We start from the raw sequence: 15,742 nt of genomic DNA, 5'->3' as shown, positions 1-15,742 counted from the left end.
TTGATAATTAATTCATGTTTTAATGCTTTCATGGAAAATCAAAGAATACAAATGTTATTTTCAATGAAGTTGTTTATCTCATTCAAAAAATGAATAAAATAGCCAGGTGAAGTAATACACGCCTGTAATCCCAGCACTCAGGCAGAGGCAGGTGGATCTCAGTGAGTTCAAGGCCAGCCTGCTCTACAAAATGAGTCCAGGAAGCCAAGGCTACATGAAGAAACCTGCCTTAAAAAAAACCACAAAAATGAATGTAATTATATGGCATTTACTATTACAACTAAGAGATCTGCTTATTCTTAGTCACTGTCTTGCTAGAATGCCCTCTATTCAGGATCCCTTGAGTATATAGCATTGTTTCTAGAAACACCCAGTTATAACCTACTTTTGCCACCTAGAATAGAAAAGCATCATGAAGTCTTTGAATTGAATGTAAACTGGCCATTTTTTTTCAACATAAAAACCACACTGGGGTCCTGAGGTCATGTGGTTCCCAGATGAAAACAGACATATTACCCAGTCTCCTTGAATATGCTTCAGAATGATAATCACTGGATCAGCCAAGTTGTGAACAGACATATTTGAGATGCTTGCACTCACAACATATGTGATTAATGTGGTATTGCTTGTTTCAGCCTGCAGATGAAACACAAAGGCCCTTAACATCTAATTTCCTATATAGTCATTATCAATCTAGAATCAATGGTATGCTACACAGTTTTGGCACAAAAGTGTGGAAAAACATCACAGTCTAAGGATGAATTTTCATTGTCATTTGGTTCGTCTCTTCGTCACATAAAGCTCAACAACAACAACCTAGAACAACTCATTTATTTATCCAGCCAGCCAGCCACTCATTCATCTATCCAGAACATATCTAGCCAACCAACATTGGGTTTGTACCAACTACTCAATACTGCCCTAACCCTAACCCTCATGACAAAGCAAAGTGTTCTCTGCCTTGAAATGATCCAGATTCACAACTTACCTTGGTCCTCACTCTTGACCATCCTTATAAGGGCACCTTTTCTCATAGAGAATCTGAATCCTTCATAAGGTAGTTACAAACTAATTTCATGGTCTGTCCTCCACAGAAAAAGGAAATATGTTTATCAATACCCAGCTTGGAATATGTCTTTGAAGAAACTGATGACTATCTCCACTCTGGAAGACCACATACTCTGAGGTCCAAGCCCAGACATTCTATCCTAGCATGCCCTGCACAGCCTAATATACAGCAGGTATTTCTTCTTTTGCCTCCTGTGATCCAGACAGCTGGAAGTTGCTTCCACATACATATTCTTCAACCTTCACTGACATCATATGGCCATTTTTTCCCAGCTAAACTGAAGCTTGGGTAGGCTCAGTACCTCTATGTACAATGACCACACTTGCCAATGAGTGGCAGAGAAGGGATGTTTAACAATGTTAATTTAAAGGCAACAAACTAAAGGATATTTGTAGAGATATGAGAGTTTCTAATACCAAGCCCGAAGTTGTAAAGGCCAAGACTCCATAAGGCCAGTTAGTTGAGTGATTGACTCCTGTATTGTATGTATAAAACCATAGATAAAACTGGAGTAAGATGGGAGGGAGATGAAGAAAACCTCCAAGAATTTTCTAAGAAAGCTTGACATTTAGTAGTATCCTTTGAAGTGCCTACTGGACACAGTTAAGAAGACATCACCGAGGAAATGGTGTGCAGTAGCCACTCCATAGCCAACCGAAACACTTGAGTAACTGGGAAGTGTTCTACTTTGTGTTAATGGCCATTTGTGTGTCTGAAAAGGATTGTCTAGATTGTGTTGGCCTCTGTGCATACCTGTGGAGGACTATCTAGAAGCAGAAAGCCCGCTCTAAATGTGGGGGGCACCATGCCATCAACTAGGAGTCATGGAATAAATAAGAGGAGGAGGCGGCTAACTGAGCACCGGCAGCTGTTTGCTTCTTGGCTGTAGACACAATGTGACAAGCTTTCTCAAGATCTTGCCACCGGGATTTCCCTACTTTGGTGGACTGTACCCTCAAATGGTGAACCCAAACCAACCCTTTCTGGCATAATTTCTAACAATGAGACAAATAATGAATACACCTTCTGATGACTTAGTGTTCCTTTCTCATCAGAGTTCCCTAAGGCAGCCTGCTAAGGGACAACAAACTATGCTCGTGGTAAGGTCTTACTGACACCCTAAAGACCCCAGCCCCTGGTTCCTCCAAAGACCTTCTCCTCTCTAGGCCATTGGTAACACGAGGAAAGAGGGTAGACTAGATAGCCTCTACCTATCCTCCCTATTCGGTCTAAGATATACAGCTCTCTGCACTGGAAAGGCCAAAGAAGGAAACACAACGATCAAAGACTTAACTAACTTCTCTGGATTCATTCCTCTTACCTACAACATGGTAAGCATGGGAGAAGGTAAAAAATCATTTCTCACTCTTCAGACTAAGGTTTTAGCTGTCATACTTCCGAACATCTACAGAGATATTTCCTCTGTGTCATCTCTATGCACTCTTGATTTCATCTTGGGGGCCCCTTCATAGCTGTGATCTCCCCTAACTCAGGCAGCCCCTGCTTTTCCCTCTTCTATAGTCCTAAAGTCCCTATGCCACAGTGAGCTTGCTTAGTGCCTTTTCTCCTTCCTGAGAGCTGCAGCTAGTGGAAGAGAGAAAGAGGCACAAGATGTTCAGGAGTGGTGTATTATCAACAATTTCTAAGGTAATATGTTGTAATGACTGTCAAATTTTTGATCACAAGATATTAGAGGAAGCTGTGTAAAACTAAAGCTGTGAGGCTTGGGCACTGAAGAGAGAGGTGGTTACAGGGAAGCATGTCTTCAATCACGCACTCCTCAGCTACCAGTGACACAGGTCCTAGCTCCATGTACCTCTTTCAGTGGTGGAACCTTACATTTTCATTCTTTCCTAATTCACTGTATTTTCTATGAGGGCAGACCCCGGGTCTGTTTGGCTTAGCACTATAGCCCCAGTACCCAGCACTCAGAACCATAAAAGCCACAGAATAGAAATGAAATTACTATTTACCAAATAAATAAGTGATTGGGTAAATAAAAGAATGAACTGTGTCACCGTCAGCAAGTACCATGCCCTTTCTGGATCTTCGTGACCTCACTGGCACAATAAAGTTATGGAACACTGTGAATTATGAGGCCCCTTCCAGCTCAGAATTTGATGACTAGCTGGGCCTAAGCCTTCTTCATCTGGCGCTATGACGTCTGTAGGCTAATTTGGGCAAAGGTGTTTAGCCCATTTCAAGGGAAGGTGTTAGAGAATCAAAATTACTTATTAAGTGTAAAATCTATGCAAAGCAAGTTTATCTCTTTTTCTGAGAGACAAGCACAGCCCTCTGAAGGAAGGAGGGAAATTAAGACCAAAAATAATGGCATCTCTGATGATACAAAGCAGCGACAAGAATATAAAAAGGTTCAGACGGCTTTGGAACACATTTTAAATCATTATTACAACATTTTGTCCACTAATTTATTCCAGTGTACAGAGAAAAGAGAATGGACTTAATAACTCTAGGGAGGCATCCGAGGTAGTAACTGAACTAAACCTATAGGAACAAATAGAATTTAGCTGTAGAGAACAGCCACAGAGTGCTGGGGAAACATAATACATTGCAAATACATTTGGTGGTAATGTGGTCCATTTAAATTGGTGGGCGCTACAAGTATCTGCTATATTTTTATTGGCCTAGTATAATATGTCCCCCTAAATAAGTCTGTGACTATTTGACCACTGGTATTCATACCTTTGGACAACCCCTTAGAAATGCAAACACACCTGGGCAAATTAATGCATTAACTTCACACATAAGGACTTTGAGTTTGGGGAGATGGTCCAGTGGTTAATTTCTTTCTGTGTAAGCAAAGGACCATCTTTTGGACCCCCAGAATCAATGTAAAATGTCAGGTAGGGGTTGTACCCCACCTTTAATTCCTTCCTTGAAAAGCAGAGACATAGGATCCCCAGACTAGTCTCATTGGTAGATTCTGGGTTTAACTAAGGGACCTTGCCTTAATGAATAATGTGGAAGAACAATTAAAGATGATTCTTGACAACAATCTTTGGCCTCCACATGCATACATACACATGTGAATGTGTGGCTCCCCCATATATATATAAATATGTGTGTGTGTGTGTGTGTGTGTGTGTGTGTGTGTGTGTGTGTATACCCAAAGACACATCAACATACATACACATGAGTAGATGACCACACACAAAAATGGGAAAGAAAAAAAATATCAGAACCTTGGCGTTAGGTAGCTTGAATGTGACTCCTAACTATACCACTTCATCACTTGTGACCTTGGGGAAAACTGTTTCATTTTTCTGAGCCTCAGTTTCCTATGAGAAGCAAATGAGATGGCAAGCATAAATAGTCACAACTAAAGCTGCATGTGGTGGCACAAGCCTTTAATCGCAGAGCTCAGGAGGCAGAAACTGGAGGATCTCTGTTCTGTCATATTGATCTACAAAGCAAGTTCTTGGCCAGCCAGAGGTACACAGTGAGAGTTAGTCTCTGTCTCTCTGTCTCTGTCTGTCTGTCTGTCTGTCTGTCTGTCTGTCTCTCTCTCTCTCTCTCGCTCTCTCTCTCTCTCTCTCTCTCTCTCTCTCTCTCTCTCTATATATATATATATATATATATATATATATATATATATATATATATATATATATATATATATCTCACTGTCCTGAACTTCATGTAGACTTTGGTTGCTGTCATCTCAACAGCATGGAGATAGAGTGGTCGTAGGCACAGAGCCGTACCTGTAATAACAACAGCAATGCAAACATTCACTCAGTGCTTAGCCTGTGCCAGGCAACCCCATGAGCACTTTGTGTGTATTAACTCCTTCAGTCCTTTAATGTCTCTAGAAGGTTCTATTCTTATTCTATTTCACATTGCAAGAAACTACATCACACAGAGGTGGAATGACACAAAATGTGTGATTTTTGCCAGAAATCATACAGGAAGAATACAGCAATGTCACCCTCAAACCCCATGTCTCACCATATTTCATTGCCTGTAGCTTAAGGTGAGGTTTAGATCACCCAGAGCTAGAAGCCAGAAGACATGGAGTGGGGGGAAGATTAATAAGTTGAAAGGCCATATCATCAGGAGAACATGCTGTTCTTTTCTGGCTTTGAAACATCTTAAGGCCTCTGTTTGGTCACTAGATAACCCTTAAAGTTCCATCCAAAGCTTAAGAGCTGTGAAAATTCAACGTGTAAAACATCATTAAAGTAGATGCTGATTCATGTGGAGGGCCAGGGGTTGTGCTGAAAGATGTGTGGAATCAATCAGAGCATATTCTAAAATAAACAGAACATCATGAAAATAGCAAGAGCTCAGAATTACAGTGAGTTACCATGTCAGTTCATGACAGCTACCAGAGGCAAGAACTTACCTTAAAGAGCGAGGTTTGGCCAAAAAAATTAAACAAGATGGTTTGTAAGCCGTTAAAAGGAACTTTTTCCCTCAATGATTTAGGCAAATATATGGAAGCCAAAGCACTCCTTAGAGGGGTACCACCAAGGAAAATCTGCCAAGAAAAATCAGGAAATGAAAACTGGAGAATTCATCCAACAGAGTGGCATCCTCCTCTCCTCCCATCCCAATGAATTCTGACTTCACACAGAGGAGCGAAGTGGAGAGGTGCAGCCTGGTTCCATGTGCTTTCTACACACATGCATACACACACACACACACACACACACACACACGTGCACATACTCACACTTTTCTTTACAAGCTTCCAAGATTCTCTTCCTTTAAAAAAAATTTATTATTTATATAGTGTCCTGCCTGCATGTCAGAAGAGGGCACCAGATCTCATTATAGATAGTTGTGAACCATCATGTGGCTGCTGGGACCTTTGGAAGAACAGACAGTGCTCTTAACCTCCAGCTCCAAAGTCCACATACGTAATAACAGAGGTGAAAAGAAAATTAACCAATTAGGTGATTTTCCCTAATGTTGAGAAATAAAGTAGGCGAGGCACAAGGCTCCCTTCCCTTGTATAATTCTGAAAGCAGAAAGTACGACAAGAGTAGAGCATGAAGTAGTTTTAGGCACCTGCTTCACAAGTCCATTGAGCACTGCTTTCACGAAAAGTCAGCCCAGGAAGTGAGGCATTAGAACGCTGCTAGGGATGCATGTTTAGAAGTATATGCTAGTTTCATTGAGATTAATAGTATTTGCTACATACTAGAATATTTTGGAGAATGAAAGTGGGATTTATTAAAAATTCCGAGAACACAATTGCAAAGCTGGATCTCTCAGGCAAAAACAGAGCCTCAGGGAAGTTAAAAGACTTATCCAGAGGTCATTAAGTGAGGAAGTAACTGAACAAATTTGTGGAATTTGGGCCTGTATTTTTCCTATTAGCCATGGTGCTTCTCAATGAGCTATTATCTAGTTGGGTGTAAAGTAAAGGAGATGTGTGTCTGTAACAGTGTATAATGTTTATGGAATGACTTCTTGAACCTAAAGCCCATGTGGACTTTTTAGCACAGATGATCCATGTCCAGTCAATTGGTGACCTTATAGGTCACAATTTAGCTTCAGCATCTAGGTAATTTGGTACCAAGATGTGACTAGGGTTGATGGTCTGTTTATCCATTGATGCTTATAATGGAGACTCCATATGTAAACAGGGAGGTCAACACCTGCTTCCAGTATAGCTAAATAGCTCTTAATGGATGAGGAGTTTCCTGCATATAAATAGCTATATAAACTAACAGTCATTTGAAAGCCCAGGAAAATGAATGCTAGCAGAGAGATTCTGGAGCAGAGTAAGCACTCACAAAAAGGTAAAAACACAAGGCACACACACTACTTGTTTTTTCATCTGTTCAGCTGATGTTTTGTTGAAACTCTCACTGTTTTAAAGAGCATATGAAATGTTTCTAGAGAGATCTACTGATTCCTGTTGTGAAGATTCAGAAGCTAAAGGTCAGGAGAAGCAGCCATTGAAGGAACATGATGGGGAACATCTGGAGTAGAGAAAGCTAAAGTGCACAGATTATGTACCTGGTCTCTGAGTCATATATGCATAGGACAAACTCTAAATAAAAATCAAGGACTGAACTGACATTTGAACTGCCACCCATGACAGAGTTTACTTTGATTCCAGGCAACTCAATTGCCGTTATAACCAAATCAATAGCAACAACAGCAATAGCAACCCTAACTAAGACAATGTGATTAAAACAACAGATGCTACTGGTGGAAATGTAACAGTTTAGCCACTATGGAAATCAGTGTGGAAGTTCCATCAGAACCCAAACTAGTACAGCCATATTATCTACCTATACAGCCCCTGAGTATATACCCAAAAGAATCAAAGTCATATGTAAGATACCTGCATATCCATGTTTATTGTGTTACTGTTCACAATGGCTAAGATATTGAATCAGCTGAGGTGACTACTGACATAAAAATGGATTTAAATTGTAGTTATATATGCCCAATAAAATATTATGCAGCCATGAAGAAGAAAGAAATAAGCCACAGGAAAATGAACATAACTGGAGAATGTCATAATAAGTGAAATAAGTTAGATTCAGAAATACAAATATTGCATGTTTTATTTGCAGAATTTATTAAGTTTTAAAAGGCATGAAAGTATAAAGGAGACTGTCTTAAGGAATGAGGGACCAATACAGGAGATGAACATGTGCAACAAAGAGAGGAGGATAAGGACAAATGTGATCAAACTCCATTGCATGAAGATGTTCATAAATGAAATAAATTTTTATAAACCAATATTTGCTTATTTAAGACAATATAAGAGTAAATATTAATAAAAATTAAAACAAAGTATAATAAATATTTTTTGTGAGGCTAGCCTTTAATAACTGAACCATCTCTCCAGCTCTATAATAAATATTTTTAAAGTAAAGCAAAAGATAACAAAAAGGAAGAAAAGAAGAATAAAATCCAAATGGATAGAAAATAATATTTATGTTTTAAGTTTCAAGTTTAATCGTGTCAATAACTATATTAAACACATATAAAAGGCAGAAATCACCAGGATTGATAAAAAGTTCAAACACAAACTATATGCTTTCTACAAGAATCACTCTTTATATATGAAGAAAATAGTTGGCATACACATATACACACTCAGACACATGTTTTCTAAGAAGACTGTGAGGCAGATGAGACTTTTAGGCATGGTAGCACTCACATATTATTCTAGCATTCGGGATGTAAAGGATGCTGGCTCACTAGTTGCAGTCAGACTGGGTCATGTAGCTAATTCAAGGCCAGTCCTGACTACATAGAGAAGCCTTGTCTCAAAGAAATGCATCGGAGATAGAGATGTTTTATAATGATGAATAAGTTATGATTAAGGATGGTATTAGGAAAACCCAACAATATAAATGAATATGAAATAAATATGGCAAAATTTAAAAGAATTAAAGGAAGAAATAGATAATTTTACAAAACTGGAGATCCTTTTAATTAGAAAACAACTAAGGAAAAGACTAGTAAACACATGAATAATCCTAATACTATCAACCACTTTGATCTTGTTAATATTTATGGTACACTATACGCAAGAACTAGAAAATGTACACTTTTTTTTTTCATGGACACAAAACCTCCACCCAATTACTTGAAGTCAAAAGACAAGTTTCAATATATTTAAATAAGTTAAAATCACTCAAGGTTAAGTCAGCTATGGAAACTTGTGTCTGACAGCTAAACACTTACAGGAGTAGATACCGAAAGATCAGAAGTTCAAGCTACTTTGAAAGTTGAGTTAGAGATGAGCCTAGGCTACATAAAATCTTATCTCATAAAATTAAACTAAATGAAATCATACCAAGTGTATTCTTTGGCCAGAATGAAACAAACAATAATATCTTTGATATCTCCAAATATCTGGTATTTATACACACATCTAAGTAATCTAGGCATTAAAGAAGGCAAAAAATATTTTGAACTGGTGAATAATGAAAAATACATCTTAAAGATTTGAGTGAGAGACTCTGTCTCAAAAAAATAAGGTAGAGAATGATGAGGGAAGATTCTCAATGTTAACCTGTGGCTCCCACACATACTTGCATGGGCAATTGCCCTGTAAACACAAATACATGCACACTAAATGGGAACAGGAGGTATGAGGTGGGGGGGGGGAGGGAGAAAGTACTGGAAAAGACAACTGAATTATGGGGGCATCTCTCACACTAGAAACCTAGGACAATGAAATCTATGAGGGTGACTATAGCTAAGACTCCTGGCAATGGGGTATATGGAACTGGAAGTAGCAATCTCCAGTAGCCAGGAAAAATCTTCAATGGAAGGACTTGGATATCAACTCAGCCACAAAAACCTCAGACCCACAACTTGTCATGTCTACAAGATATTGAGCAGAAATTGAGGAAAGGACCAACCAATGACTGGTTCAGCTTGAGACCCATGCCATGAGAGGGAGTTCATCCTAACACTATTAATGGTATTCTGTTATATTTGCAGACAGGCACCTAGCATAAGGCCAGATGAGTTATAAAGCAAGATCCTATTTCAAAAGCTGATGGCTGGGGCTCCAGCTCAATGGCCACTCATTTATTTACTATGTTCAAGACTGGTGGTTTGATCCCCATCAACAATGAAACTAGAGAACGAAGTAAATGTCCTTGAGCTAAAAGACTCAATGTAGCTAAGGATTAAATTCTTCCAAAATTGATCAATAGTTTCTATCCCAATCCCAATATCATTATCACTTTGCACAGACTTTCAAGCAGATGTAAAAAGTCATATAGACTTAGAAAAGGCTGAGAGTAGAGATCTCAAAAGGGTGTGTGTGAAGAGCTCATACTACTAACGTTCCCACTGCTTGCAGGGTCCATGGGAATGAGAAGAAGGCCAAGAGAATCTAGCCTTAAAAACAGCAAGCTTCAGGTTCGGTGGGAGAGCTGTCTCAAGGGGGTGGGGCAGAGAATGATAAATCAGGAAGCCTGACATCCTCCTCTGCCTTGTGCACACAGGCACAGAGGTGCACATATACACACATATGCACACATATAACACACAGGCACACACACAAAGACAGAAAATATAGGTGCCAATACAGTTTAGCAATAACAAGGATTGATAAAAGAAAAATTAATGTCACAACACAGAAAGCCTAAAAGTAGGTTTATTTTCCCCAAACCACTATTTTTGTTTTGGTTTTGGTTTTTTGAGAATTTCGTATATGAATACTGTATGTATATTATTTCTCCCTACCATTTCTTTTTCCAATTCTTCCTGTTTCTTCCACTCCTTTTCAAATTTATCACCCTTTATTCTAAAAGTGTCATTACATAGAGAGAGAGATGAAGATAGACCCACATCTACAGATGCAATCAGCTGAGTTCATTTACTACATATGTGTCCAGGGCTGTTGTCTTTGGACTGGACCACCTGTCAGCAGTTTGTCCATGGGGAAGACTAATTCTCCCCTGCCCAGCAGCCATTAATTGTTTGCAGCTCTTCACTTAGGCGTGAGGCTTTATGAGATCCTCTGAGCTATTTTATCTTTTAAAAATGTATTATGACTCTATTTGTTTTTGTTATAGGTAACAAAGAACACCAAAGGGAAAGAGAAAGTTTCCAATAAGTGGTGTTGTTTTAAAAAAACTAAATATTCACATGCAACAAAATGATCTCATACCATGTAAGAAAATTAGCTTACTGAGGCTCTTTCTCTTATGCATAAAAGTTAAATTAAAGAGTTTTTAAAAGAAAGAGTAAGAGAATGGTTTCATGACTTGCCTGTGCCAAAGGTTTTTTTTTTTTTTTTTTCAGACAAATAATATATGGTTACTAGCAAGGTAAAAGAACTACAAGTTAGATTTCAAAAAAAATTCTAAACATATGTTTATGAAAAGCCAACACTGAGAAAATGATAGGAGACTTAGAAAGAAGAACTACAAGCCAATTATAATAAGGACAAAAGACTTTGACAGCTATGTCAACAGAGAAGTTATGTGAGCAATCATGATGAAAATGAAAGCTTCCTGCCCATCATTAGCCATGGAAGAAAAAAATACGGGAATTTCTTACAAATATAAGTATATACCCAATGAGCCAGCTATTCAGTTTTTAAGTGTTTGTTCAAGACACATAAAAACATGTCTGCACAAAGAGTTTATGCAAATGTTCAGAGAAGCACTATTTATAATATCTGCAAACTGGAAACAATCAAATCAAATATATAGTTGGATAAATAAACAGTAGAATAAATACAAAGTATGTAATATATTTTAATAATATATTTTAAAAATATTATTCAGCAAAAAAATTATGGAAAACAAAATGATGAATTTCAAATCAATGTAAGATATGTGAAAGAAGGCTTCTATCAGAGAATTGCAAACATTTCACATGATTTTGTTTGGCGGTATCAAGTTCTAGAGCAGGAACAAATTATGGCAGAAAAAAAAATGTCAGAATGGTAGTGGCCCCTAGAGCTAACAGCTTCAGGGATTGACTAAGAGAATGTGAGTCTCTCATGAGCAATGACAATATTCTATATCTTGATATGGTTTGGGTTATATGGACATATGCCATAGCTAGACTTAGAGACCTCATACATAGGCTTTGTATACTTTGCCATGTATGAATTTACAGGTTTAAGGTGGAAAATAAAATATGCTTCCTCACATTGCTTTGAAGTTGCATAAGACCTGCCAGAGGCTGAAGTGCTGTTAGAAGGTGGAAACAGCTGAGATTTTTTATAATTGATATATAATGGTTGCATTTATCTATGGAGTACAGTGTGATAAATCAGGGTGATTAGCATTCACATCACATAAACATTTGAAATTTGCATCTGTCACCTAAGCTTAACTCAGACTCTAATTACAGCCTGATGTAGGTCTAAATTCCACCTAGCTATTAGCTTATGTGTCCTTGGGCACATTCCTTAACTTTTCTTACCTTATGTGTCCCAAAAATACTCCATAGCATAACATCCAACATACAAAAAGTTATCCGTACATAATAGCCAACAGTCAGCTAATATTTGGGATGATTTTTAGGTGACAGAGACAATTGTGACATCATTGCTTGCCATTCAGACACCAGTACAACTAAGATGCTAGCCTACCAAGGGCTGTACACAAATCTTCCCTGGGGTTCCTATAGTTTCCTAATATTCCCATTCAGGGCATGTTTGCCTTCCTAAGAACTTCATGGGTGAAGTTCTAGAACAGCATTTGGTTGTCTGGCCCTTAGTTTCCTGGGTTGTACTCACCTGGGGGGTTACGACCGCTTCAGAGGAGCGGATGCTGAAGGCCATACCTTCAAACTTGTGGTCCACCCGCAGCACAGCCAAAGCCAGCCTGGCCACAGTGAGATTTGCTGTTCTCCCTACAAATTCCATTTTGTGACCAGTACGCTCAATTATCCTCAGAATCCTGAAAAGAATCACAGGCAAACAGCACTCTTTCAGCCTTGTTGATAAAACTCATCCTCCCTGCAAGACATCCTCCCTGTAAGACAGTCTCTTTGCAAAGCTTGGCTTCCTGACTTCACGGTCATCTTAATGTTGTCTGGTAAAAGCCATGGCTTTGGAGCCCAGGAGACAGAGATCTGCTTCCTAGTACCTCTAACTTCTGTAGGGATGAACAAAATGACCTCCTTAAGCCTCATATCCCTTGCTAGCAAAGTCTGAGGTAGTGCCAGCATGTATCTTGAAGGGTTGTTTCAAAAATAAACTTAAGTGATTGTTTATAAAGTCAGACCTGTCATGGCCTCATTTGCCTTAGAAGGAGCTCAAAATGTTTTTAACCTACAAAGGATATGACCGAATATATGCATTGAAACATAACTGACTGCTGTGTAGAAAATGGGCGACCGATGGGCATCAGTGGAAGCAGAGGGCTGGGTTAGGAGGCTCCAAAAGAGAGACAGGAGAGAGAAATGACAGTAGAACTTGGGGAGGTAGAATGAATGGATTCACTGAATCTAGTAGAATATTTTAAGACAGAGGTTCTCAACCTGTGGATGGCAACTCCTTTGGGGTTGCAGATCAGATAGCTAATAGCCTGCACATCAAAGATTTACGTTCTAATTCATAATAGCAGCAAGATTACAGTTATGAAGTAGCAACAAAATGAATTTATGGTTGTGGGCCACCACAACATGAGGAGCTTTATTAAAGGGTCACAGCACTAGGAAGTTTGAAAAGCACTTATCTAAGAAATTAAAGGGTGTATGGATAGTGCTTCATATGAGAGTTATGGTCATCTTTAGTGTTATCAATAAGATGGGGAGGGGGCACTAGGAAGAGCTGGAAGGAGGTGGTGATATATATAATCAAACTGCACTGGATAAGTATACGTTTTCAAAGAATTAATAAAAATACAGTAAAAGAGCAAATAAAAATAAGACATACCTAAGTCTGCTTCCCAAGAGGAAATTAAAAAGAGTTGGTTATTGCCTGTGAAAGTGTCAGAACGATTTCTGAGTTTTTCCAGATACCTTGGGTTAGATACATTTTATAGAAACATGCAGCCGTTAAAGGGATTTCGGGCTGGAATTTAAATTAGAATTTATTTGAAAAGTTGTTATCACAGAAAGTTCACTCCTATTCAAATAATGCTAGCCACTTCACTGGACCTTGTCAATGCATAAGTGCCTGTTTGCTGATGAAGGAATAGGATCACTTCTCTGTTTCCTAAGCAAAGCAATGTGACTTACTTATTGCTTACTGGAGGCAGGTTAGAAGCTGAATCACTTTGCTTTTCCATCATTGTGCTGATGATTTGTAGTATGATCGTAGTTAGGTTGGTGTCTATCTCATTGCAGTTAGAAATATCATCTATTTTAGAAACAATAATCTTTGTCTCTTCTTCATCCAAAGGTGGAGATTCATTGACCAGATTTAAAATGTGCTCTGCTACATCTTCTGCGTTCTCTGGGGGAAACAAAATGGAAATGGATGACCTCCATTTCTGGTGGAGTTGGGGTAGGCTGGATGGCCTCTTTTCCTTTCGAAAGATAAGGCAGCAAAATGGAAGCACACACCAAGGTAATCACGTTCACCAAAGGAAAACTATTGAAGTTCAAGTTCTCCAATAGATGTAGTCCCAGGAAGAAGAACGAAAGTCAATTTTGTATTCATTAAAGTCTGATTGCAAATGCACTGGGGAAATCTTTTTGTCACTGAAGAATTATCTTGAAACTTGATGCTAATTAAGTTAAGACTTTTGAGTGTTGGCTCGAGTTAAGATCCCACCTGTACTCAAATATCAGGAAACATTGAGTCTGGGCTTTTATAATCACGGATGGTGTTTACTATTTCCTGTCAAGAAATGGCAACCCACAGGTAGAAAGCAAATATGGACCACATAATAAGAAGCAATTAATTTAGACTTTTCTAAAGAGAAAGAACAATAGCTATTAGCTCGCCCACTTTTTTCTTCACTTTTTATTATGGAAATTGTCAAGCACATTCGGGAAGCAAAAGAATAATCTAATGAATCTTCATGTGCTTCATGAATCACCCAGCTTCAACTCCTGTCAGCGGAAGGCTACCTTATCGTATATACTTTCTCAGCCATGTTTGCCCCATCTCCATATCCTACCGCTTCATTCACAAATACCACAATACATAACTTTAAAATTAAACACTTTTAATCTTACCTATTATGCTAATTACAATAAAATTAAAATGAAAATTATCAATAGTATTTACAGCACCAAATGTCCAATCAGCGATTAAATGTCCTTTGTTGTCTTATAAATGCTTGTCGAAATCATTGTTTTATTTAAATCATCACACACACCCCTGTTTAAAGTGAAGGGTGTTATTAAACAAATGCAATGAAAATTAGGTTTTACTTCACTATAATCCATAGTACTAAACCTCCTGACCATGTCTTCCTAACTTAAAACACTCATATTTAAGTCCAGTAATCAAAATATAAAGGGAAAATGGCAAAAGAATTGGTCTGCTAAGAAAGATTCCAGACAGATAGAAAGACAGACAGACACAGACACAAACACACACACACACACACACAGACAGACAAGCAGACAGACAGACAGAAGGACAGACAGATGCAGAGACAGACAGACAAACACTGAGAGAGAGAGAAAGATAGACAAATACAGAGAGAGAGAGAGAGAGAGAGAGAGAGAGAGAGAGAGAGAGAGAGGCAGACAGACAGACACTGAGACAGAGAGAAAGACAGACAAATACAGAGAGAGACAGACAGACAGACAGACACATAGACACACACACACACACAGACAGACACACATGCCGAGAGACAGACACATGGACACACACAGAGACAGACAGACAGAGACAGAGAGACAGAGACAAAGATAAAAAGAGGCAGAGACAAAGACAGAGACAGACAGAAGAGGGAAGAAAGGACAGAGGAATGGAGATGGAGAGAGAGATAGAAAGTTAGTCAGTCAGACAGACAGACAGACAGAGACAAGGAGACAGAAACAGAGAAAGAGAGACAGAGATAGACACAGACAGAGACTGACAGAGGAAGAAAGAAGGCAGAAAGGAATGGAAAGAGAGAGAGACAGACAGACAGACAACACACATGCAGAGAGAGAAAGACAGACAGACATAGAGACACACAGACACACAGAGAGAGACAGAGAGGCAGAGACAGACAGGGAAAGAGAGGTAGAGACAAACAGAGACAGACGAGAGAAGAAGGGATGGAGGAATGGAGAGAGACAGACAGAGAG

General features: G+C 38.7%; 1 protein-coding gene across 1 annotated transcript in view; it reads right to left on the bottom strand.

Annotated features, from left to right (window-relative positions):
- The window catches only part of Adgrg4 (adhesion G protein-coupled receptor G4), a 116,072-nt gene that overhangs the window by 22,340 nt on the left and 77,990 nt on the right, over positions 1 to 15,742 (bottom strand). Inside the window, 4 exon segments of the mRNA XM_051141916.1 lie at positions 517 to 636; positions 5,436 to 5,570; positions 12,279 to 12,441; positions 13,727 to 13,972. Coding sequence (XP_050997873.1) covers positions 517 to 636; positions 5,436 to 5,570; positions 12,279 to 12,441; positions 13,727 to 13,972 — 664 coding nt within the window.

Source organism: Acomys russatus, chromosome X (assembly GCF_903995435.1).
Source record: "Acomys russatus chromosome X, mAcoRus1.1, whole genome shotgun sequence".
Taxonomy (NCBI): Eukaryota; Metazoa; Chordata; class Mammalia; order Rodentia; family Muridae; genus Acomys; species Acomys russatus.
This window is presented reverse-complemented; position numbering and strand designations above follow the sequence as displayed.